Genomic DNA, 27,945 nt, shown 5'->3' on the forward strand with positions numbered 1-27,945 from the left:
ATAATTATTGTATTAACAACAAAAAATATAATATTTTTATGTTTAACAATATATTTTGGTTGTTTCTGTTACTATCTAGTATCTACAAGCAAACCCATAAATTCAAAATGCATTTTACAATATTCATAGTCGATTACATGGTTATTTTTATTTAGTTATTAGTTATTTAGTAGAGTAGACTATTATTCACAATTAACTTTTTCTAAAATATTTACTTAATTTAAATATCTAGGGAGCTACTAATATAATATTTTTAAAATTAAGTTTCTAAAACAAAACTTTGAAAAAATATTATTAAAATATATTAACAGAAATATGAAAATTGAGCTAAATAATGGATATAAAATCCATATGGTTAATTAAGAACCATCAATGGAAGAGTACAGAACTGGGATCTTCATTGTCAACCTGTTTAATATAACGTAAAATATCTTTCTTTGTTATTACTCCCAAAAGCCTCCTGGAAAATTAATACAAGAACAAAAAAATTGTAAATAAGTTTAAAAGAAATATTAATAAATATTTAATTACAAACCCATTATGTGTAACCAATGTCTGCCTAAGTCCTAATTTTCTGAACATATCAACAACAGTCTCCATAGGTGTTTGATCAGTAATTGTAATTGGGGCCATATCTAAAATTTTTTTTAATTTTAGTGGTGGAGGCATTACTTGTTGAGTTATGTCGGTAAACAGAACTAAAGATTCTGGTAAAAGTCCATCTATAGTTCGTTTTGCATTTTCTGAAATTATTTTTACAATTATTATTTATAAAATGCATTATTAATGAGTTGATGAGTTGAACCTTACCTATTGCCAATTGTAAATCCCTACGTAATACATATCCAACAAGATATTGAGATTCTCGTGACACCACAACTGGAAATCCATTATGTTCAGTTTCTTTTAATAGTATTTCAGTATCTTCTAGTGACATTGAAGACTGAGTAAGAACATTCAAATTCTCAGCTCGACTACATTTCAACACATTTTCTCTCATTAGATATGTTTTAATTTTTTCAAATTTTTATAATAAAAAATAAATACTAACCGAGGCTGCATAACATCAGCTGCCAAAGCAGTATGAACAATATCTTCTTTACTGTCCAAAAACGGATAACCATTTAATTGAATGTGAGCATCATACATGCCTTCTTTGCCCAGTGCATCACCAACCCATTTGCTAGCCATGACAGCTGCCATCAATGGAACTATGTATCTTACACCACCAGTCAATTCAAACATAATGACCACTAATGAAACTATACATTTTAATTAAAAAAAAAATTGTTTATTGTTTGTACTGTATACATTTTATGTTTCATTGAAACTTATAATATTCAATAGTTAATATTGAGTAATATTGTTACCAGTCATTCGGGTTACTCCTCCTAGAACAGCAGCAGCACCTACCATGGCATATAAGCCAGGAGTAATACAGCCTTCTTGTCCTGGTAATCCACAACTATTGTCAAAAAACCATAAATGTGGATGTTTAGCAGCTAACTGTTGCATCAAAATACCAACAATACGACCAGTTATACCGCCCATGGCCAAACTCGGAATAAACAGACCACAAGGTACCTGTAAAACATAATAATATAACATTACATACATACCATTTATACATTTAGGTACAATGGTAAAAATAATATTCAATTGATTTGATTCTTATACTTTGATGCCAAATGTAAAAATTGTAGTGACCAATTTCAAAACAAAAGCCATTGATAGAAGTAACATAGCTGTGTATACACCAGGTCCAGCTACGTTTGCTTTGTCATTAGTATAATCGCTAAACATTATAAAGCCATATTTTAATAATTAATTTATATATATTTATATCATATACTATCAACTCTCACCACAAACCATCATTACTAGATACATCACATTGGCTGAAAAGAAGATAAATTAATTGACTAGTTCCCATGCGTGTATATGGGTTAGGATATGACAGTATTGCTGTTACAGCTGTGAGTAATAATACTTCCATGACTGGATATTGTCCAAGAATTGATGTTTTACGAAAACGACACCATTTAATATTGCATTTGATAAAAACTGTTGCAATTACACCCTAAATTTAATAATTGTTTAATAATCATTGCAAAATTAATTATGAATATACATTTAAATTTAATTACTCCAATAATTCCCAATCCAATAAATGGTATAAGTTCAAAAAACATCCATGGCCTGTGATATTCTACATAGAACATAACAGAATGTTCGTTACCAAATGGATTGATTGAACTAAGTACAAATGCAGCAACAAGAGCACAAAAGAATGAACGCCATAAAGTTTTCAAAGGAAAATAATAGCTAACCTTTAAAAAAAAATATATATTTACAAAAATCAGTCACATAATATTTTGAGATGTTGTGGTTATCACATGGGGTACAATTGAATACTATTTATCATTCTAAACCATTCAAATGGTTTTTAAATTGTTTTTTATTAATATAACCAAACTCAATTTAAAACATATTTACTATTAAACAATTATTATCAAATTTCAGAACAAATTAAAAGATATTGAAAAAATTGTAACTGTTAAACATTTTAAAACCATTGTTTAACAAAGTAAAAATATTAAAAAAAAAAAACATGATAAAATAACTTTTTGGATTTAATTGATTGAGATAAAAATAATATATTTATATTACTTAATTTCTTCAAAAACACTATGTTTATAACCATGACTTATAAAGTTATCACTGTTATAAGGTTAATCACCTGAAGTATATATGTACTCTAATTGATTTTAGTATGAGTATTGAGTATTCTAGAATATAAAAGTCCTAAATCAGAAGTGAAAATGAATAACATTCATCAAACTTATTTACATAAAAGTATAGAGTATAGAGTATAGAGTATAGTATAGAGTACATAAAAGTTAGGTAACCATTAGTGAATTTCTGTATTTATAACACCCTGTATGTACCTTAAATAAAAAACAAAAGGTTAAAAGATTTATTAATTTAAAAATAAAAATTAAATACCTCTTCTAAACTAAAAAGGACTCCACCAATTGGAGCTCCAAAAGCAACAGAAACCCCCGCAGCTGCTGCTGCTGACAATATTTCTCTTTTTTTGGCTTCATTACGGCCATACTTAGGAAACAAATATGATAAAATATTGCCTAAAACAATAATTATAAAATCATATATTTTAATATTTTAATTGATTAAAAAAAATTTACTTACCAATACATGAGGCTATATGTACCATAGGCCCTTCTTTTCCTAAGCTGAGTCCAGCCGAAACACACATCATGATTCCAACAGATTTTATTAGTAGAGTCCACTTTCCTAAGTAACCTCTAATTATAAAACCACTTAAAATTGTTTTTATCTGTAAAATCAAATTGAAGTTCCATAAATATGTTCTAAACAATATTATAAAAACTTAATAATTAGCTTTATGAATTGAAATTATTGTTAGTGATTAGTTTTGTTAAGATGATTTTTTAGAAGATTTAATTTATAAGTAAATTAAGAGCATATATAATATTACAATTTAAATATGCTCATTAAAAATTAAAATATTATACAACATTAAAAAAAATATATACATGGATATATTATAAAACAATTTTTTAGTTATAATTATTATGCTGACTTATTTTAATAATAGATAAAATCTTTACACATTTTTTACCAAACATTGGTTCAAACTAATATAAATATATCAATTTTCAGCCTTCTTTTAAGGTGACAAAATTAATTTAAGTTATCCTAGGTATATATTAAAAAATAAAAGAAAGGAACATTACCTCTGGGACACCAGATCCACATGCATAGGGAGCAAACATTCTGACTAAACCAGCAGCAAGAGCTGCAAATAATAATGCCCATACAATGTAAAATAAATATGATACTATATAGGCAAAAGGTCCGTAGTTTGAAGAAGTCATTAATTCAGACCAATAAAACCACTGAAATAAATAAAAATATAACTTAATATGAATACAATTTTTATAAAATGTTTACATTTTTGTATACTGGTTTATAAATTAGGTAATAAGTCATGCATATTTTTATTATCAATTAAATACAACTGAAACACTTACTTGTGAACAGTTTCCTTTATCTAGTTCAAATGAAGTTTCGTTTGATGACCAACAACATTGTTCCATGTTTAACCAAAATGCTTGTGGACAAATACCAAATTTTAGATCTGACATCCATGATGTTCCAATGTCAATTATTGCTGCAACAGTTCCAGTCACAAGTCCCACCAATAGTACACAAAGCCAGCCTGACCATGCATCATGAGCTGATTTTATCTGATTATATTACAATAATTAAATTAAACTTAGTTTACAGGAAATTAAAATATTTCTATTACTAGATCAATGAATGAATTTTGTTTGCGTTTTAGTATATATCTATGTCGCATCCGATCCCTTGCAATGTCTCGCTGCCAATCAATAGTATGAAAATCTTCATATTGACCAATTCCAGGAATATCCTCAGTTTCACCAGATCCTTTAAATTTGTTACCAAACAAATAAAATAACAAGGCATAAATACAAAGTAATACAAGTTATGCATTTATAAACATTATCACAATTAGGTCTTGTAAAAATTAATTTAATAGTACATTTTTTTAATTTTTATGTGTTTAATAAAACATTAAAATATGACTTCTTAATTTTATAATATTAAAACAATATACAAGGCAATAAAGCAATCATAGAAATAAATACATTTTTTTAATTAAAAAAGCAATCTACCTTTGCTTCCTAAAGAAGTTTTCTTACGATACTCTGAATATAAATTAATAATTGCACTACATTTTGAATAACTATACATTTTTTACTTAATTTATTAAATTAATATGATAACTATCTAATAAAAATCATAAAATATTATCATAAAGCTGTGTTAAATTTAAATAGAGCAATGCTTTGTGCAATAACAAACATATAAGGTATAATAAAATATAAAAATATCATAATTTGTGCATTTGCGTAACTTACATGTGAATTGTGATAGAGTATATTTATTTATAAGAATATTTGGATAATAAATGCTATTTTTATAATAAAACCCAAATAGTATTATCAATAGTTATTATTACATGATAAAATATATAATTTAATTTAATGCACTATATATTATATTCAATTTTTTTCCTAAATAAAACTAATTAAAAATAAATAGTTAATTTGGAAATTTGCATATGTTAAATCAAAACATCATAGCTAAACACTTCCCATTAATATATTGATAAGTTTTAACAAAAATATTTATAGATAATTAGGAACAAAAATTAACCTAAAAGTATTAATCTGGTGTTATATTATAGTATAATCATGAAAATATAATAAAAATTAACCCAAAAATGTCAATCTAACAACTACAACAATTTTCAGCAATACGATATTCAGAGTTAAAAAGTTTCTTGTGATTTATAAAGAATTCAAAATAATAGCTAATAAATAATAATATAATTTATAATACATAGAAACTATACAAGGATTAAGCTAACAATTTTATAAATACCTACACAGTACACACTAAAATCAAACATATATCATTAAACCAATATTTAATCAAAAGGTACTAAATATTAGTACAAAATATACTAATCATTATGCAAAGAAAATTTGTTCAACTTCTCTATATATAACATTGTAGGCAATTAAAAATATAGTACTATCATTATATTTCATATTGTATTAAATATTCATGTATTACATTTATTTATTTCTAACTTTATTGCTGTTACTAGACAAATATTTCTGTTCCACCCTAGAAAAACAGAATTAATTTAAATGTTTATCATTAGTAATTGATTCAGTATTATAATAAATGGTTATAATCATTAAGATATTAGAGACTATAGTTCTTAAATAGCTTACAAGTTATATATACTATATTGTAGTATAACTTATACAGTATGATCATGATTTAAGGTACCATTAAATATCTCAGCTGGATGACTTTGTATTGAAATTAATATTTTAGAGGGCTTATGGCTTATGGCAGTGGTTCCCAATTATTATTGAGCCACGGACCTATAGCTAAAACTTAAATTGGACAGGGACCCCTTATTTGTGATTTACTTTTCAATTTTATTTAATTATATCATTAATTGTCAACCTATTTTGCGATAATCGAGGCTATCTATCTATATATTTATTTATAATACCTGGAATTTCAAACCACTACATATTTAATAATTCCATTAAAATAAAATAAAATAAAAATATTACTTCAGTACTACATAACCACGGACCCCTAACATCAATACGCGAACCACCAATTGGGAACCATTGGTCTGGGGATTTAAATACACATTTATTTAAGATTTTCAATTTTTTACAGTTATTATGTACAATATTATTAAATTATTATTTGTAAACAGATAAAATAAATTAAACATTTATTTTATTATTTCCAATGGTTGTACGTGGAAATTTCATTTAACACAAACTATGCATTAACTCAAATTGTGACTTCTATAACTTGGTTAAATTTGTAAATAGAAAAAAAACTTTTTATACAAAAAAGGTTTTAAAAAAAATAATCTATCCGAATATGTAAAAAAAAAAAAAAAATAGTGTTTCCATTTGAAAAAATGTGTTAATTTACCAGATAGGCCCTCAAGATATTTACTTCAATACTATGTCATTCAGCTGAGATATTTAGTGGTACCTTAAATCGTAATCATACTGTACATATTTATTTATTGTTTTATTTAGAACAATACAATTCCAAGCTCTAACATAGAACTTGAGTTTTAAGCTAATGAAATCTATATAAAATGAAAAAATAAAAATGTAATCACTGAAACTAGAAAGCTCTAATGTTTCTATAAGCCAATAAATTATATATTTAATAAATAACAAAATAATATAATAATACTCATAATATAACTCATAAGCCATAATACATAAGAGACATAAACTCACCAAAATTTATTGTTCCCGCAAAAATGATGTCAATACCTTCAAATTTTATAGTATTTTAACATAAAACAAAATACATATGTTTAAAACTATCTTTATAGGTTTTAAATAAATTAAATTTTTCTCAATCTGGGGGTTGGGGTTCTATAGGGAGGCGTGAAAATGTTGAAAAAAACGAAAAATGAAAACGTTGTGGTGTTATTAAACATTTATTTTTCTTATGCAAATAAATTTAATTAATATAAAAAAAATACATTCAAACTATTTTCATATTAATCCAATAACCAATTTACTGTGAACTCATACAATAGTTAAGGGGACATGGACTTCAAAAGGTTGAGAACCCTTGAATTACAATAAGCATATTTATTTTTATAAAAAATAATAAAATATGTTTAAATCAAAAGCAAATTCAAAAATTTTCTAATGAAATGATTGTTAAACTAAAGAAATATTTTTTAGATAAGATTGGCTCTAAAATTTAATTTAAGTATGACTGTTTTGTTAAAAACTTTATATTTATCGTTAATTATGTGTACATATTAATTTATCATAGCTCATAAAAAAACTGTAATGTAAATTAAAAATTTCCAAAATTAAACCTAATTGTGTATTTTAAATCAACCAATATAAAACTTTAGTTAAAAAAATATCAAGTGAATAAAATATTTTGATTTGATTTTAAAATAATAATAATATATTAAATGACATAGTTAAATTGTATTTAAACATTAAAAGTAAACTTGGTAGTTAAAATAATAAATTTTTAATTAATACAATACCTAGAAATAATATTTCCACTATTCACAAAAATTGAAAAATATGAAATTAACTAATTACAATATAATTACAATAAAATATATCTATGAAATTAAAGAAACATATACATTATATACTGCATAACGTGAATAATAAATTATAAAAGTTTCGAACAAGTTTCTACATAAAAAGGTTAAAAATCATTAAGCATTAGTGTAATAAAATTGGATAATGTTTAAACAAAATATTTTTCTGTTTATTTTTCTTCTACTGTATATATTGAAAGTAGACAAAAGATTTAAATCAATACGATTATTGATAGTTATATTAATTTTAAATTTACACAATTTTTTTATTTATTAATTTATAATTAGTATTTACCTTATATATAAGAATAGGTACTTATAAACTAATTTTTTCTTAAAATATTATGGACCAATAAAATGTAAGTTTATTGAAAGCTTTTACCTCTTCATTATGGTAAACAAATTAAAATATACAGATTTACAAGAACAATAAAATTACTCATTTAATATGATAAGGAAATAAGTACTTAATAACCTCATTATTTTATCATTTCTTTACTGTTGCATACAAAGCTACATCATAAAATGACTATATCATTATAAAATTATATTACCTGGTAAATTTATTGGAGATCTCTGATTTAAAGTACGTTCAGTCATTGTTCCTGAAGTTGTAATGTCAATCATATCATCATCTGAACTTATTCCCACATTTCTTTCAGTTAATTTTTTTACCTATAATTGTAACGAAAATATAATCAATTATGTAATATGTATATAAGATTAACATCTTAAATATTATTATATTGTAAATGCTTAAAATAAAAATAATAATTATATAAATGTGCATAATTATGTAAATACTTACTCTCATATTAAACAATTTTGAAAACACGATATTGAATAGACATCAATTAACTACACTCTACAAACCAACACCTAAAAATTGCTCAACGTATTTATACGCATAATACCTAATCTAATAGTATTATTATTTTTTTTATTTGCAATTTATTAATCATCAATAAATAATTCAATTATAAATAGAAAACAATACATATTTAAATTAGAAGTATAATAAATATACCCATTTTTCTAAAATATAAATAGGAACTCTCAAGTATATTACTATTAAAAAATAATAAAAAAAATAGTAATTAATGGACTATAATTTAATACTTAAAATAGCAAATAATAATACTATTAGATTATTAATAAACATAAAAACAAAACAATAATAATTAAAAAGTAAATAAGCTAAAATCAAGTACACATTTAATAATTATAAACTCTCAAATTTAAATAAAAAGAAGACATTTTTGTAATATGTTAAAAATTATAGAGGATAACAAATATTGTAAGATTAACCATTAAATTAATTAAATCTTTTTATATTATAAGAGCATAGCAACAACTTTGTGTGGTTAAAATTTATAAAAAAAATAATTAAAATTTTAAATTCTGTATTATTATAGGTTCCATACTATAGGTATGCATTTAAATATATTATAATAAAGGTTATATTAAACTCATATAAATAAACTTATTTATTTTTATCTTGGGTTAATTTTTAATACAAATTAAGATTTACCTTTACATATTTGTTTTTATAACAAATTATAATAAAAGTCAATTTAATACATCATAACAATGTATTAACAAGATAAACTATTATTTATACATTTAGTATGATATCAGTAACGCCCCTTAAAATGTTAGATAGAAGAGTGTAAAGATAAATAGTTTATAAATGCATAAATTATACATTTTTAAATTTATTATCAAAATAATAAGCAAAGTAAATTTTAATACTTCATAATACATTTGAGCGATTCACTCCAAACTAATAGTTTAAAGATTTAATAAATATATTATGTATAAGCTGAAGCCTGAAGGTACCAAAAAATATTATCAACAAAATTATTTTCAAACTGACATTCACATTCAACTACAAAAGAAGCAATTGTTTCTTGAATTGTAATTAATACCTGTTTAACAGCCTGATAGGAAGTAGAAGGCTTATTAGGGAGATCATTTTTTCGAATATTGCTTGTTAATGGTAAATTTTCCATACTTGTGGAGAAACATATTTCTGAATTTTAAAAACAATATAATTAGTTTTTAAAAGTAAATTGCACACAGGTAATTTTTATATGTTTTTTTTTTCACAAAGTTATTATAAAATATTAACAAAAATTATATGGTTAATGTTTTAATTTATTATTTAATATCCTTTAATAATTCTTCAATCATTGCTAAAAGGTAAATTTAGATAATGTATAAGTATATATGTATACAGTTATAATTTATGAATACATACCCAAAACAACTTTGCAACATTTAATCATTTTTATAGTTTAAAATAAATAAATAATTAATATATAATATGCTTATTGACTAAAACAATGATACGGGACATAATATAATACCTTCTAACTTCATATTTAGCATGTAGCCCACTTATTCATTCGTTAGATTAATATTAAGAAGTATTAAGATTCATAATATTTAGTCATATTACGATTATTTTTATTTTGAAGATATAAAGTATGTTGCAATAAATCAAATAATACCATAATAAACAAACATATAGGGCACTAAATTATTTGCTATCTGTTTTTGTAACTGAAATCTTGTGTTTATAGTTTATACACCTATTTTATTATATCTATGGACATGTGTTTTATTTGATAATAAATAAATTATACAACAATATAGAAGGTCAATAATAGATAAACAAATAATGATACTGAATGGATAAAGCATGAAAAATATTGTGCCCACAGTACTTACTTAAAATAACTAATTAGTTATAATAAAAAAATGATAAAATTTGGAAAACTTTCTAAAGACATTCAGAAATAATAAATATTTTTATTAATTATTCTTAAAAACACATAGAAGAAAAATGTGTAAACTAATTTAAATTATGATAAAACAATTATGTAACACATTCACCATTGACTTCTTGGTCAATGTGCATTTCTAAATAGTAAATAATAATTAAATGAATATATTGCATTATGTTGATTATGGTAAAAATATTTTCTAGTATGTATTTTACATTTAACTATTTCTAGTAGTGCTGAAGTCCAAAATTTTGTCTATAACACTGGACACATCTACATACAATTTTGACTTAGGTTAATGTAAATTTGTACATTTAATGACAAGTGATCCAATACCTATTAAATTCACCTATAACAATTGTCATGAGTAAATATATATTTTGATGCCACTTCTTAATTTAGCTAGTTCTTTCTTGATTAAAATTTTAACTTGATTATTTTGGATAAAAAGAAAATGCAATAACAATTTAACCATAACATATTCTTTTATTAGTATATATTTATGACTGATGGAGTTAAGAATAATTAAAATGTGCATGTTAAAAAATAGAGTATTGTTTATTGCTTTAAACTTTTTGTAATTAAGTCAGTTATTTAACATGATAATTAATTTATTAACAAAGAAGTAACTATATTATAATTTAATAAAGTAAGTGCAAAAAATTATTTTGATTGAATTAATGACCGCACTAAACATTTTACATACATTTTTAACCACAAAATATTTTTATGTAATTTCTGGATTGTGAAACAAATTTTATTTAACAAATTATAATCAACAGGGAAATAACATCAAAGTTTAATAAAAATAAAAAATTAATGAATTCACACTTTTATTTGAAGTTATTAATCATTAAAGATTTAATGATTTTGCTTTTTTAATAGCAGTTAAGAACATTATGAAATAGGCCTATAAATAGGATATTTATGATGTTAGTAAAGGAACTGATAATTAAATTAATTAATTAAGTATGTAAAAGGATATGACTGTTTTTGCAATTTTTTTAATATCATTACCTACTACTAATTATTAATCTATTGATAAACAATATTAATTGTCCGATTAAATCATAAATACGCTGTTATGACAGATAAAATCATCAAGAAAATCTTGTGTTAAAAGAAATTATCAAAAAATTGTCACTAGCATTTGAAAATAGAACAATAGATTAAGTAGAGTAATAAGGTAAGTTGATGCTATAAACTTTAATATAAAATATAAGTAATTCATAATATCACTAGTAAATAATAAATTAAAATGAATATAAATATACTTATATAATTAGATCACAAATTAATTGATTTTAATTAAATCTAGTTCTGAAATACAATCTCTCTAAGCAATATTTAAGTATATTAAAGAGACAGCGAGAATATGTGATTGCTTTTCATAAAACTTTGAACATTTAGGCCAACTAAAACATTATCTTATTTTATTCATCCCATATGGAAACTTATAGTAATAAAAAATATATAAGCAATTTACTTAATTGAATTAAAGGCTTTTGAAGATACCAGATACCTACTACACTAAACTAAATAGGTAGGTATTTGAAAGACCTAAAAATGTATTAATGATGAAGATTTTAGTTGAGAATATAGATTGGCTAAACAACGAAGAAAGAACAAACAAAATTGATAACATTTTAATTTGAAATTAAAATCGTATTATTCAAAGCGACTAATTGAACTTACATTTTATTTTTGAGAACCACCGAGACATTTCTGATTCATGACGTGAAGATTAGTTAAGTTAATTAATATATAATAGTAGGTAGATAAAGATAGGTATTATGGTAATACAGTGGTTATGTTATTTTTGTTGTCTGAATATTATTATATCCTTAAAACATTTAAAATTCTAAGTTACAATATAATATTATTAAAATATGTTTGTATTATACTATTATTATTTAATATTTATTGATAAGATGATAAGAGAATGAATTCGTGTCCGAAAATTCCAATGCGAGTAAGTTGTCCGTCGTGGTTGGTATACTGGCGAATATAGATGGTAAATAATGCGAAATTGTAAAAAATACCTATACAGTATGTGGATAATATTTTGCAATTTCGTTTAATCAAAATAATAATGATAACAGAACAGGTGGATACATTTTGTTTTGGTGTAATCATGAATTTTCGAAAATTAGAGTGGGGCGATAATTTATTGACAAATTTATGGATGGGATTTTCAGGTTTCAACGTTGGTGCACGTTCCAATCTGCTAATTCTCGATTATAAATGTTTAAAATTTAAATTAAGTACATAGTAATAGCACAGTCTTAGATTAATAGCACAGCACGGTCAGCACGGCGTTAATGGATTTAAATATAACATAATATTATACAATATTGTACATAGAAGAAAACCATCTTTTATTTATTTTTTTAAATTAATTTTGCCCCCCTCCCTAGAAAAATGTCTGGGGACGCACTTGTTATTTATACTTTAGACTTATTATAGTGTATTGTACTAACTTACTACTAAACATGACAAAATATATTATGTCATGCTACTAAGTAGTAACTAGTAAGTACTAATGAACACTAAGACTATAGTACCTATAAGTACATCATAATTTTAATTTTTAAGTTTGTATAGTTTAAAATAATAATATATTGTACTACTACTGAGTTCCAAACCCAATAGACCAAACTATTCGAATCTTAAAATATAACATCATTATTATAATACACAGTAAAGTTATTAACACTAATACTACCTAGTAATACTTATATCTTATCACAATTAAATTCATACCAAAACTTTACCGGGAAAGCAAATCCTTATGTATGGACGTATGACCAAGAGTTCTTCTCAGCATTTAATAACTGTAACGTAAGCAAATTCTAGTACCTATTTGCAGTACCATTGTTTGGGCGGCCTTACAATTTATTATTATACGATGGGGCATTGGGGCCTATATTCATGCATTATCTTGTCAAATTCTAGTAGGGTCGGTTGTGATAATACATATTAAATTGATTGTGTATTGTGTATACAACAGTTTATGAATTGTAAATAAATAATTATAATTTGTTATACCACATAATATTTAAGTCGTATGCTCGTATGTAATACTATTATAATAATAATTAACAATTTTTAATTTGTATATTTATTATTTTACTTATGGTAGAGAATTGTTAAATACATTTGAAACTAAAGTGTTAAAAATTATGTTTATTTGTATATAAATTTTTTTCTTGAATATAAAATACAATTTCGATTATATATATAATATACCTATACACTTATTATAAACAATCATACAGATTTTATTTCGTTTTGTACTACAGTAGAAAGAAGTAGTAAACTGAATGGTAGCCTGATGTAGCCATGTAGGAATTAATATACTATAAAGGTACAATCATAGAACAATAGTACAATTAAAAATAAAAATTAACCTGCGTTTATTTTCTTACAGCTGAGTAAAAGACTTACGACCACGATTGTATATTAGAGTATAAACTATAGGACTACGACTGCTTTCGAATAAATCATTAAATAAATCTATAAATCCTTGTACCAATTTACTAGTTACTAAGATACAAGGAATTTAGGAATATTTTAAAATCGTGTTGATCAGTATGATTATGACAATATGATTAACACGAACCACGGACTAAGATATATTTTAGTTCGTGATGATTAATATGATAATTTTTTAACTGATAATAATAATTATTTGATGATAAGAGATAAGTATCTGAATAGTGAAAAATAAAAATATAAATAATTACAAAATAATCACATTTCGAATTCAGTTATTTACTGTTCATAGTTGGACACTCCGATAGTTCTCAATGTTCTCATTCCATAGAGAAAACCAATCATAGATTTATTATGTCATATGTCAAAAATCGAAATGGTTTACACAATATTTATTTTTTCATTAATTATTTTAAATGAAAAAATAATTTATCATTGAATGTTGATTTTAAATGTACAGATAGAAGAATCATAGAAATGATCTGATTATTACTTAATTAATCGAATTAGTATATTATTGTATTTGTGATGGAGGAACAGAATATGGATATCAATATTGATACAAACAATCGAGAACAAATTATTCGTGGTATTAACAATTTTTACATTAATTGTATTATATATTATTGAGTTTTAATATCATTTATTGATCATATTAATTATCACTTAAAAGATCAAACAGTCATGCTTGGTAATGTTGAATTTCAAAGTGAAATTGATTCTGGGACATCTACACCTAAACTTGATCCTTTTCAAAATACCCAATCAAATTCTAACACAATCATTGACTCTTCACTAACTATTACACCTGGTAAAATCTCTTATTTGTTTACTTTTTATGATTTTTATCTTTTTTATAATATTAAGTGTATATTGCAGAAAGTCAACGGCAAAGTGTAATAACAGTTTTACCATGGGGAGCACACAAAGAACGTTCACCATTCCCAAATGTAGACACAGACATCAAGCCAGGAGAGTATGTTATGCGTACATTATTTGCAGATTTTACAGTACAGGCTGAACGAAAAATGGAGGAGGTAATGACTGAGCCAGAAAAACCATTGATGAAAATTTTGCAACGTGGTGAAGATGCACAATTTGATCAGTTATTGATTGCTTTTGGTTCAGTTGCTGAACATTGTTTGCCTTCAATACTGAAAGCTCTTTTTGCTTGGTATGATCGACAAATTGGTATACTAGATATCAATGCTACAGATTCAAAGAAAATTGAACTTAAAGGCAAAAAGTATGATTAATGTTAACTTTGAATTAATTGAACTTTACAACTAAATTTTACATCTATATGTATTATATACATCATATGATATGCATTCATGTATATATATTATCCAGTGTTTCTTAACCTTTTTGATATCACGGAACACCAAACAATAATATTATTTTGTGTGTAGAACCCCTATGAAAATTATCTTTAAAAAAGAAGGGTACACAAAATATGGCAATTAAGGCAAACCCTTAAGTGATCTTCACGGAACACAAGTTAAGAAACACTGAATTATACATTGAATAATATTAAAATAAATGAAAAAATTATATTATTTTAAATATGCTATACTTAATATATTTTATTTTAGTGATATTATTGATACTAAAGAAGTAGAAGTAATGGGAGAGCGGAAAGATCTGGCAGTTGAGTTTATATTTTGTTTAGCATTGATAGAAGTATTAAAACAATTACCATTTCATCCAGGGCATGAAGATTTAGTCACTTATATTGAGAATTTATGCTTCAAACATTTTAAATATCGTGAAGGGTATGTAAAATACATTCTTAATACATATAAACTACTTAATATAATTATTAAACATTAAAAATAAAAAAATAAATATTTAAACATGTATTTTTTTTTCTATGAAGTATTTTTAAAACATTAAAAAATTTCTTATATTTCATACACTTTTAGCAATTGAAAATTGAGTCCTATTGATTCTATAAAGAACACATTTTCTGAATAGCACTTGTAGAAAAATTATAAATGAATATCAGTAATTGTAATGGGGTTAAAATTGTTTTCAGCTTTTGATTCTGATAATTTATCTTGGTTTTATAATCGTAATACATTATTAACATTTAGTTAATAGATAGAAAAAGCCTCTACAAAAATATAATTAATGAGTATTGTTTAGTTTATATTTTATATAGATAAAATGCAACAGCTTGATTATTATGTTTTAATGAACCAATTTTTAATAATAATCAATAAGTTCATATTACAGTAGAACTCCGATTATCCGGACTAATTAATGTCAAGGGTGGTCCGGATAAGCAAGTATCCGGATGATTCACGTGTGATATATCAAAGGTTATATAATTGTATAAATATATTGTATGTATGTGTTTATTATTAATATATATGTAATATAATTTAAAATTTGTAACCATAAACAAATAATTTTATTATATATTTATCTGAAACAAAATAAGCCTTAATATATATGTGACATATTTTTAAACCAAATAAAAGCTTTTTTTTCTCGTTTGGTTAATTGGACGTCCGGATGATTGGCGTTCGGATAATTGGAGTTCTACTGTATTTGGAAAATGTGTATATGACTAGTATAAAATTCAGTAGGGTCAGTAGCATAGACAGGAATTTTCATTGAAAGGGCAGGAGATATATATATATACCCCAAAAAACTAGCTAATTTTTGTAAAAAAAAAATTGAGAACATAAAGTATTTATATAAAAATAAAAGGTCACGGTAAGATCCATCCCCATATCACTATACGCCCATGATGCGGGTAACAACAATGGGTTAGTTGAATCAATAAATATTATCTTTTTAGTATTCTTTAATTGTATTATTGAAATTAGATCTAAATTTGTGTTAATTAAGTATAATAATTGATTTCTAGGGCACAAAACTGTCCCAATGCACCAAATATACACATGGTGGCTGATTTATATGCAGAAGTTCTAGGAGTTTTAGCTCAATCTAGGTTTTTGTCTGTCAGAAAAAGGTTTATGGCTGAGTTAAAGGAATTAAGAGCTAAAGAACCATCACCACATGTTATACAAGCTATTATTTCATTATTAATGGGAATGAAATTTTTTAGAATTAAGGTACCTAAATTCTACATAAATATAATTTTATTTTTATACATTTAAGGTGTTTAGATTTATATTTTTAATATTATTATAAAATATTTTGATTAACAGATGGTTCCAATTGAAGATTTTGAGGCTTCATTTCAATTTATGCAAGAGTGTGCTCAGTATTTTCTTGAAGTCAAAGATAAAGATATTAAACATTCAATGGCAGGATTATTTGTTGAAATTTTATTACCTATGGCTGGTGTAAGAATTATTTAAATGTTTCTTTTTTTTCCTGTAAGCCAATGTAATTACATATTTTTCTTATTTTAGATTGTTAAAAATGAAGTAAATGTTCCTTGTTTGAAAAATTTTGTGGAATCACTTTATTCAACAACTTTAGATATGTGTACCAAATCAAAACACAGACTATCATTGTTTCCATTAGTAACTTGTTTGCTATGTGTTAGCCAAAAAATTTTTTTCCTACAAAATTGGCATTATTTTTTGGCAATGTGTTTATCAAATTTAAAGAATAGAGATACAAACATGTCAAGAGTTGCTTTAGGTAATTCAAATTTAAAAATCAGTTGCAAATTATTTTGTTTTATTATTAATTTATATATATTAATCTTGTATTTTCATTATAGAGGCACTTTATCGTTTGCTATGGGTATACATGGTGAGAATAAAATGTGAAAGTAATTCTGCTACTCAGTCTCGCTTACAAAGTATTGTACATTCTTTATTCCCTAAAGGATCAAAAGCTGTTGTACCACGTGATACACCTTTAAATATATTTGTTAAAATTATTCAATTTATTGCTCAGGTAAATTTAGTAATTATTTTTGTTATTTTAACTTTTAGAATAACTTATTCCAATAACACCATAATTTCTAAACATTATTGTTTCAGGAACGGTTAGACTTTGCTATGCGTGAAATAGTATATGATTTGCTAAGTGTAGGACGACCAATTAAATTAATACTTACACCAGAACGAATGAGTATTGGTCTCAGAGCTTTTCTCGTTGTGGCAGATAGTCTGGAACAAAAAGAAGGTGAACCACCAATGCCAGGTACATCTGGAGTATTGCCATCTGGTAGTACACTCCGGGTGAAAAAAACTTTTTTGAATAAGGTTTGTAAACTATATACATTATATAATATTATAGTTTTATCATCAATTGACATTAGTGATATTTTATAATAATAAAACTATTTAATTTAAATAATACATTTAGATGCTAACTGAGGATACAGCAAGAAACATTGGTATTCATTCTTATTTTCCAAACGTACGACGAGTGTTTGTTGAAATTTTAAGAGCATTGGATACCCATTATGGCAGACCTTTGATGATGACTAGTACACAAAATATGAATAAAGTATTTTTGAATTTTCACTTTTATAGATTTAGTTATTAATTTTTTATCCATAAAATAATCAAGAATAAAAAAAAAGGGTTGACAATGGGTATCTCTCCGCTGTATAGTAGAGACGGAGAGTAGGTCACTATAATTGATGTGTTACATTTAAATGCAATGACAGGTGTCATTTTATACAAAAAACGATTCTGAACAGAGTTGATTTGTCAGTCTAGGGTAATTAGTAGGATATATTATTTTATTACCTATATTTAAATTGTAATATATTGTTATTCTTAAAAAAATTAAATATCATACGCTCATAAAATGTTTTCTATATTGACACCGGAGTTTTTTTTTACAATTATTTGAAGGAAAATGTATGGAAAACTTTTTATTAGGTTTTTTAACCGTAGGTATAAATCACAAAAATGTGATAAATATTCAACTTAAAAATTCCTTGCTAAATTTTGCGATTTTGTAAACATTTGAACTTTAAATGCTTATAAACAATATTTGTGACTAACGATTTTTGATTTTTTTTTCACTACGATAATTACAACTTATAATAAACCTTGTATTAAAATTTAAAGATTTTTTGGAAAAACCACATTTTTTTATTGGCATTTCAAGAAAAAAAATTAGAAAAATTGACAGTTTCAATTGTCTGCAAATAGCTTAAAAAAGTCAAAATATTTTGAAAATTTAATCATAAATAGATAACGCTAACATTTGGTGAAAATTTCAAGTATTTTCAATAATTTATTTTTGAGTCGCAAAAAAATCAAAAAAATCAATTATGCATAAAAAATCCCATTTTTCCGTTACTTTTTTAGGATTTTTCTTGACACTTTTGAAAACTAATGAAAATTTTTTACTTTTGACCCCCTAAAGTACCAACTAGTTTAATTTTCCTTTTCAAATAGGGGCTGAGGTCAAAAATCAAAGCACTATTACTACTCCAAAAAGTGACAACAGACACAAAAATAAAAAAATTTAAATAAAAAACCATACATCATTATAAAATCAATACATTCATCACTTCGTTCAGAATCTAATAATTAAAATAAGGAATTTATTTTTACTCTTTTGTAAAGAATTAATAAATATGTATAGCTTAAAATTCTTTAAATTATATTTCATATTGTATAGATACAAATGTATAATATAGAACAATTTGCTTTAATTTTTAATAATAAACACAAATTACTGATAAATAATAAATTCATGGTAAGCAATAGTCCAGTTAAAAAAGCCATTAAAATGTAACTCTTTGTTTTTGCATTGGACTCTTTTAATCAGGTTCATGGGGATATGTATTATTTTTATACTTATAGTATGTACTATATGTTTTAAAATTTTGATAGCTTATATAATTTTAAATTTTATAGATTAATTGATAGTTTATTTTCTTAGGAACCTGATGAGATGATAACTGGTGAAAGAAAACCACGTATTGATCTATTTCGAACGTGTGTTGCTGCTGTTCCACGTTTAATACCTGAGACTATGACTGGTGCTGAATTAGTAGATATGTTGTCTCGTTTAACTGTACATATGGATGAAGAACTCCGTGCTTTAGCATATCAGAGTCTTCAAACTTTGATTATTGATTTCCCGGAATGGCGTCATGAAGTAATAACTAGTAAGCATATAATATAGTGGTTAATGTATTTATTCATTATTCAATTATATTGAATGTCTAAAATTTACATTTAGGTTTTACACAATTTTTGGCCCGTGATGTGCAAGACACATTCCCGCAATTAATCGACAATGGTTTGCGAATGTTATTGCAACTATTAACTTGTTGGAAAAATAGTATTACACCAGGATTGATAAAAAATCAAACAGAAAAAAATAAAAAAATCGATTTATCAAATAACCAGCAAAAATTTAAAAAAGTTGATTTTTCTCAAGCAGAAGCCTTAGCATTAGTAATGTTATGCAATTGCCGACCCAGTCCCCGCCGTTTATCAGCACACATACTTCGTGAAATAAAATCTCTAGTGAAGATATTAGGTTGGCGTTTTTAGAAATACTTCATCATAGTAACTGTAAAAATTAAAAAAATATTAAATTTTTTTTTGGTTTAGATAATATAAAAGATATACTGCCAGTTATTGATGTTATTGATAAAGCTTGTCCTCAATTAATTGAAAGATGTCTTCCTATGTTACCTTCAGCAGAAAAATTAGCAGCAATGACTGCATCTGCAGCAAATTCAATTGATTTGCAATGGATTGTTGATCGCAATGCTCCTATATGGACAGCAGGTAAATTAATATTTTATAATTGTTTAAATTTACTTTTAGTGAACATTTAAGTATAAAATGTTTTAGGAATTCAAGACGATATTAATTCTACTAAAACTGCTTCATCATTAAGTTTATTGGGTGGAACTGGAAATAGTGATCCTTGGGGAACAATACTTTTTGGTATTTTGTCTCCAAATGTTCTCATAAATCAATGCCCTTCTGTTATTGCTCAGGCTTGGTTATTAGTATTTTCTAGAGTTCATAATCTTTTTACAGTAATTGACCCCACGTAAGTTAGTTTATATTATTATTAATATTTTTGTACTACTCTATAGTTATTTTATTTCTATAGACCAGTTAGTGATAATAGAGCTTCATTATTAAGGAGCTCAGCTCCTCCAAGGAAGCCTTTAACAGAACGTGATCAATACTTAACTCTTTGGCGATATTATACAATGTTTGCTATGCGAGTTGTACCTCTAGCTCCAAATCCAGTTGTACGTTGTGCTTCACCTGATTTAAGCTTAAGTTCTTCCCCAGACAGTTTAACAATTGGTGAACGAAATGATAGCAAAAGTGTTACACCAACAGCATTGTATAAATTAATTGTACCATTATTAAGATGTGAAGTAGCTGATGTTAGAGATGCTGCTATTTATGCCATGGGAACAATAAATCCTGAAGCATTAAAGTAAAAAAAAAAAAAAAAAATAATTAAGCTAAGTAGATTTTTAAAGGTAATATGCATATTTTAAACTTAATAGAGATCTTATGGAAGAATTAATTTCTTTTATAAAAGAAGCTGTGGATAGAAAACAAGAAAATATGAGACGACGTAGACGTAGAGATGCATTGCGTTTACAGTTAGTTAAGGTTTTTGAACTTATTGCAGGATATGGAACATTTGGTTGCAGGTAAATATTGTATAATATCTAGTAAACTGATAAATTTGTCAAACAAATATACCTATATTATATTTATTGTCTTTCTTCCAGTTCATTTGTTCTAGATAGAGATACATATTCGCTTCACCCAACAATTGAAGAATATGTTGATGGAGCTAGAATTTGTCTAGAATTGGAATCAGAAAAAGATAGTCTTAGAGAAATAAAACTGTATTTTTGTAGATTTGTTATGAAGATGATAAAAAGTTTTGAACGTAAGTATAACATTTTATTAGCTTGTTAAAAATATAAAAATTTTAGTTTAGTTTTTATCTTAATGTTGTCTATTATTTATTTTAAATTTATAATTTAAGTTGGAAATATTAAATACCAAGATAATTATGCAATTATACAACTTAATAAAGTAACTATGTGTCATGTATTAAATAATAAATAAGTAGTAGATACTTGCATGTATTTTATAAATATAATAAATAAAAATAGGGTGTTGATATCTTGTCATAAAAAAGCCCCAAAAAGTTAATAATGTTCTTTATTGTTCTAAAAACTGTAAAAAGTTACAATAAAAAATACTTTAACAATTTTCATATTACAGTAATTTAAAATATATTGTGTTAAAAAATTATTTAGATTATACTCAACTAACATCAATGTCAATTTAATCGCATTTATCAGATTTATTCAATACAATTATAAATATAATATTGGATTAGTAACTACATCGGTGTATCTGTAAAAGCATGTATAGTATGGCATGCAAATTCTTTTACACAATATATTTAATCATCCAAAACCTTCTAATAGTAACTTAATTATTTAAAAAAATTATGTTAAGAAATAAAAAAATGCAATTATAACTAAAAATAGCTAAAAAAAGGTAGGCAAGGGGGTATCTTTCTGCTGTATAGTAGAGACGGAGAGCAGGTCACTATAATGGATGTGTTAAATTTGAATGCAATGACAGGTATCATTGTAGACGAAAAACGATTCTGAATGGAGATGATTTGTCAGTCTATGATAATTAGTAGGATATATTATATTATTACTTATATTTAAATTGTAATATATCGTTATTTTACGCGATTTCGTAAAATATTAAATTTCATACACTTAAAATTTTTTTTATTTTGGCGTAGGAATTTTTTTTTACAGTTACTTGAAAGAAAACTTATTGATAACTTTGTATTGAGTTTTTTAACCTTAGGTATAAATCACAAACATTTTACGAATTTTCAACTTCAAAATTCCTTGCAAATTTTCTCAATTTTGATATATTTCGTAAACATTTGAACTTTAAATGCTTATAAACACAAATTGGTCTAACGATTTTGGATTTTTTTTTTTACTACAATAAGTGCAACATATAATAAACCTTGCATAAAATTTTAAAGATTTTTTAGATATCCAATATTTTTGCTAGACATTTCAAAATAAAAAAATTAGAAAAATGGAAAATTTAAATTTTCTATAAATATTAAATAGCTTAAATTATTAAATTATTTTGAAAATTTAATCGTAAATAGATAACGGTAATATAAAAATTTCATGAAAATTTCAAATATATACAATGATTCGTTTTTGAGTTGCAGCAAAATCAAAAAATCGATTTTGTCAAAAACTGATTATGCGTAAAAATTCCTGTTTTTTCGTTACTTTCTTAGGGTTTTTCCTAACACTTTTGAAAACTACTGGAATTTTTTACTTTTGACTCCTCTAAAGTATCGACTAGATGAATTTTCCTTTTTAATGGGGATCTGAAGTCAAAAATCAAAGCATTATTTCTACTCCAAATCGTGATGACAGACACAAAAATAAAAAAAAAACATACCTACATCATTGTAAAGTCAATACATTCTTCACTTCATTCAGAATCTAAAATGCAAAATTAAAATTATAGTATATTTTTAATCAGGGAGGCATGAAATGAGTTTTCACCTAAGAAAACATTGTATATGATGGAAGTAAAAAAAAATGAATAAGTCATCAACATCTTATCTTAAATTAAAAAAAAAATTTTTATAAATCTACTAACAAAATATGTGAATTTATACTGCAACTATTTGTAGTAAATTAAAGTTCTAAGTACCTATTTGCTTCTATGGTTTATAGTTATTTTTTGTTTATATAATTCTATTAAGAACGAGAAGTAAAAATTACTTTTAAGTAAAAATAATTAATTGCTTTCCAAGTTACAGTTATTTGATTAATATTTATTTGTTTAGTAAACCATTGACAGATAATTAATAGGAATGTGCATACGGTACTCTACTTTGATTATTTTTTAACTTTAAAGACTTTTGTTCTTTCGTTCATTACAACAAGGATTCAAAAGATAAAATATTATTAGAATTGGCTCATTTAATTAAATTATCAAAAACTGATGTATTTTATATTAAAACATAAAACTGTTTTTATAAATTTCTTTTAAATTTTGAAAATATGTGTATTTTTTATTTTTTTTGTTCAATTATTTTGTTCATTGTTTAAGATTGAATATTTTTTTAATTTAACATGTAAACAGAATTTATTATAAATAATTATTTTTTTTTTTTTAGTTGAAACATACCGTACATTGTTAAAACGAGAATTACGCCAAAACTTATTTACTCTATTTTGTAATTGGTCTGAACATTGGGCGTCATCTGCTATTTCAACTAGTTTACTGAACATAGATTTAATTAAAGATGATTTGCAAATGGCATCCTTGCAAGCAGCTTGTGCAGTCCTTACATGTGGCCCATGTTTCAATCATACTTTGGCTGAACCTGATGGATCCTTGTATACTTGGATAGATGTTTTACTAGCACATCCTGATAAACGAGTTCATCAATTAGCCTTAGAAACAGTTGTTCTGCTGTTAGATTGTAATCCAGACATGGGAGCACTTCTAGATTGGGTCGTAGATAGATGTTATACAGCTGTGCCATCAGTAGCAGATGCATGCTTTCATGCACTTGGAGTGATATTCAGCACTAGGTAAGTAAAATTATTGTATACATATTATCCAAATGAATACAAGTATAAAAATATTTCATTGATATAAGTATTATTTTTAATACTTTTAATATTTCTCAAAAAAATTGTTTTCTTTTATTAAATTTGTTTATATAGTGAGGTATAGTTATTATTTTAAAAAGTTTAATATGTATTGTATTAATTAGGTTAGGTACAATTTTTCCTGTTAATCTAATAATCAAGGTTTAAAATTTAAAAAAAATATTGATATTTTACAAGTTTAATGTATTCCCTACAATCTTTAACAAGTACTATATATTGTGTTGTTAATTTGTTATTATATTTTTATTCAATTAAATATTGATATAATCATGAACAAAGTAAAAATAAAATCTTGTATAGATTTAGTGGGTACTTTGTCATTAAGTATGTCCCACTGACTTGTGTTTTCTCTATTTAAATTGTGCAACATAACCCTGCAGAAATTTTTATTAATTTTGTTAATTTTAATATTATAGTTAAATTAATTATTTTCAAATTTTAAGCTAACCTGGTAAAAAGAAAATGAAATGAAATAATTGTTTCAGTATTGATATAATCATTCCAAACACTTGAGGTCTGTCAAATTTCTAATGACCCATTTATAAAATATCATATAACAAAAGGTTTTTTTAAGTGTCAGGAAAAAAATATATGGGTTTCTGGATTCAATAAATTGAATATTTATTTATTTCATACAATTTAATAAATTATAAACTCACAAAAAAATATATCTCATGGTTTTTATTTGTATGGTTGCTTTAATGTAGAACTTTCCATGTATGAAGTATGAGTAAATCGCAATTCATTTTTTAGTAATAGTTAACTATGAAAAATACTCAATAATGAACATTTTTATGATATACTTAATTAAAATAAAGTGTGTAATAAATAAATGCACCATAAAGTAGTAATAATGCAGTGCATTGATATAGTATTATATGTGAAGAAATTTTCAAAGTGAACTTAAAATATATTTTTTTACTTCAGTATAATTATTTGTTTTCATATTTTCTCGTTTCAAATGATCTAGTTGCTCCTTTACTTTTACTATATACCTAACTATAATAAATTAACTATTAAAATTAAAGAAATATAAACTATAGAATTTTTGCCAAGTAAATTATATTAAAGATTTACATTGTTCAATTGTTGATACTATAGGTATATTAGTTACAACCAACTAACCTAAATACTAATTTTTAGGTTACATACCAACTGTCTATAGACTATAGAAGTTCAAATTTAAGTTATATGTATAGTTATTTATAAAAATATGCATATACATGTATCAAACATATAATACCTATTGTTCAGAAAATGATTAATATTTTGTTTAGGGAATATCCATGTGATCATTATACAGCAATTATTAATGTTACACTTATGAATACCGGTTGTCCTCGGTCTTCTGTACGAGATACTGCTTTACAATTATTACAAGTTTTAGATAAGAGATTTTTTGGATCTGGATGTGTTGAACTTTTACCACCAATTTTACCATCCGAATCTCCAGTTACTGCACGTGAGTACTATTTTAGATTGTATCAATGAATTTTAAAAAGTTTAAGATTAATAACTTAATCAATATACTTTTATACAATACTTAGCAGTTAGCATACATACTTTAAAAATAAAGACTCATAAAGTTCCAAATTTTTAATTATACAATTTTGGTTGATAATAACTGATAAATATAATAGTGTACTAGGAAAAATAAACAAGGGTAAACGATTAAAAAGAGATTATTAAAATCCATAATGGAACAAGTAAATAGAAAATTTAATTACGATTTATTAGTATATATATATTATTAGTACAAAATATATTATCTATTTGCGACATTTGCGTAATAAGAGATCTTGCTAATAAAATGTACTATATATAAATAGAGAATCTTTAATAAGTTTACATTAAGAAAATAATTTTAGTATGAGTATTATTATTTATTATTAGTTGTATTAATAATATTTAATATTATATTGAATTGTTTCATGCATATTGATTTGGTGGATAAGGGAATAACCGCCATTGATCAATTTACCACTATAGCGTGCATAATACTGCTGTCAATTTTATTCAATACTCAATTAGTGAATGTATACAAAGTTTTCACTATTTATGTTATGTACAGGATAATAAATTAGTTGTATAATAATTAAACATATTAATTTTAAATTTTAATCAAGGCGTCAATGAAAATAAATTTCAGTATCCATGGACATTGGACATTTATTATTTTTTTGTTCTTTTAAAACTCTTAATAATTCTTGTTTAAATTGTCATTCTAATATTATTTACATTATAATTTATTATTTATATACATATAAAGTTACAATTGTAATGTCTTACATAAAGATAATGTTAAAGAAAATAGTGCGTTTGCTGTCACCAACCTTATAACTAATTCAATTATTATTATTCTTCGATATGGATTAAATGCTTTTGATGTTTTTATATCTTGAAATATCTGAAGTTCTTTCAATGTTTTGATTTTATACATATTTAAAAATTGTATCGTTTCATCGTAGTTTTTTGATTTATCGAGTTTGGAGTTGTTAATTTAGTTTATTAATTAATTATTAATTTTATTTTTTAACAATTCTGTTTTCTAGTATTTTAATAAAATTTCTGACTGATTTCCGATACAAATACGAATGTGATGAATATTTGAAAAATGAGCTAGTGTCAAATTTAAGTAATTTGCGCTATAATAAACGTAGAGAGTCAGATGATTTTCATATATCACAGATTGTAAGTCTTTAAAATTTCTATTCATGGCAATATGGCATACCCTTGTCCTAGTATCTATTGATTATTAATACCAATCTTATATATATATTAATATATCTGTCGTCTCCTGAAACTGAATTAACACCGAAAAATACTTGAATTTGTTTAGTTTTGCAAATATTTGTTTTGTCTTTAATTTTTCTATCAATTTCAATACAATTATTTTGGATCAAAGAACTTAAATAAGAAGTATTTAATTTTTTATTTTATATATGGTCAATTAACTTTTTGTCATTATATTAAATACGCATTGCCATCATTATGTTGGACATTTTCTAATATAAGTGATCCAGAATTATTAGTACCACGAAAAGGAATTTCTTGTTGGACACAAGTTTATTTTTTCAGTCATCGTTTTAATCTTTTGCAATCTGTAATTATTTGTGTAGTACGATGAATTGTGAAATATTTTAATGATTTTTCGAATGGACAGCTATGAAATTGTCATCTCGCTAGAAATTAGTCTTATGAAAATATTTTTTAGAATATTCATTGAATACTTCAATTGCATGTTCCAATTA

At 24.5% G+C, this 27,945-nt stretch overlaps 2 protein-coding genes across 12 annotated transcripts in view; one reads left to right on the forward strand and one right to left on the reverse strand.

Annotated features, from left to right (window-relative positions):
• Nucleotides 1-28: 28 nt before the first annotated feature.
• LOC113551153 (H(+)/Cl(-) exchange transporter 4) lies at nt 29-12,563 on the reverse strand. Of its 10 annotated transcripts, XM_026953215.1 has the most exons (18): nt 12,253-12,563; nt 9,697-9,800; nt 8,577-8,647; nt 8,323-8,443; nt 6,927-6,962; nt 4,355-4,494; nt 4,077-4,292; nt 3,780-3,941; nt 3,211-3,358; nt 3,007-3,146; nt 2,148-2,330; nt 1,866-2,080; nt 1,678-1,795; nt 1,371-1,584; nt 1,052-1,262; nt 811-974; nt 536-743; nt 29-460 (listed from the first exon to the last, which is right to left on the reverse strand). In XM_026953215.1, the coding sequence occupies exons 3-18, from the start codon at nt 8,580-8,582 to the stop codon at nt 370-372; spliced, it is 2,373 nt and encodes a 790-aa protein (XP_026809016.1). In that variant the 5' UTR covers nt 8,583-8,647; nt 9,697-9,800; nt 12,253-12,563; the 3' UTR covers nt 29-369. The 10 variants fall into 10 exon arrangements, with proteins under 10 accessions (XP_026809016.1, XP_026809015.1, XP_026809014.1 ...); XM_026953214.1 differs by lacking the exon at nt 9,697-9,800; XM_026953213.1 differs by lacking the exon at nt 8,577-8,647.
• Nucleotides 12,564-14,336: 1,773 nt separating this feature from the next.
• LOC113551152 (protein furry) overlaps nt 14,337-27,945 on the forward strand; it is a 110,923-nt gene continuing 97,314 nt past the window's right edge. The window contains exons 1-19 of one of the 2 annotated variants that reach the window (XM_026953208.1): nt 14,337-14,641; nt 14,726-14,863; nt 14,932-15,298; nt 15,648-15,827; nt 16,931-17,138; nt 17,235-17,372; nt 17,442-17,676; nt 17,759-17,937; nt 18,024-18,248; nt 18,352-18,495; nt 19,891-20,119; nt 20,194-20,496; nt 20,571-20,750; nt 20,817-21,021; nt 21,085-21,423; nt 21,497-21,646; nt 21,728-21,891; nt 24,193-24,613; nt 25,972-26,156. In XM_026953208.1, the coding sequence (XP_026809009.1) occupies nt 14,581-14,641; nt 14,726-14,863; nt 14,932-15,298; nt 15,648-15,827; nt 16,931-17,138; nt 17,235-17,372; nt 17,442-17,676; nt 17,759-17,937; nt 18,024-18,248; nt 18,352-18,495; nt 19,891-20,119; nt 20,194-20,496; nt 20,571-20,750; nt 20,817-21,021; nt 21,085-21,423; nt 21,497-21,646; nt 21,728-21,891; nt 24,193-24,613; nt 25,972-26,156 (4,051 nt within the window). In that variant the 5' untranslated portion in view covers nt 14,337-14,580. The remainder of the gene's footprint in view (nt 14,642-14,725; nt 14,864-14,931; nt 15,299-15,647; nt 15,828-16,930; nt 17,139-17,234; nt 17,373-17,441; nt 17,677-17,758; nt 17,938-18,023; nt 18,249-18,351; nt 18,496-19,890; nt 20,120-20,193; nt 20,497-20,570; nt 20,751-20,816; nt 21,022-21,084; nt 21,424-21,496; nt 21,647-21,727; nt 21,892-24,192; nt 24,614-25,971; nt 26,157-27,945) is intronic. The other variant, XM_026953209.1, reaches the window with a different exon arrangement.

This window comes from Rhopalosiphum maidis, chromosome 2 (genome assembly GCF_003676215.2).
Source record: "Rhopalosiphum maidis isolate BTI-1 chromosome 2, ASM367621v3, whole genome shotgun sequence".
Classification (NCBI taxonomy): Eukaryota; Metazoa; Arthropoda; class Insecta; order Hemiptera; family Aphididae; genus Rhopalosiphum; species Rhopalosiphum maidis.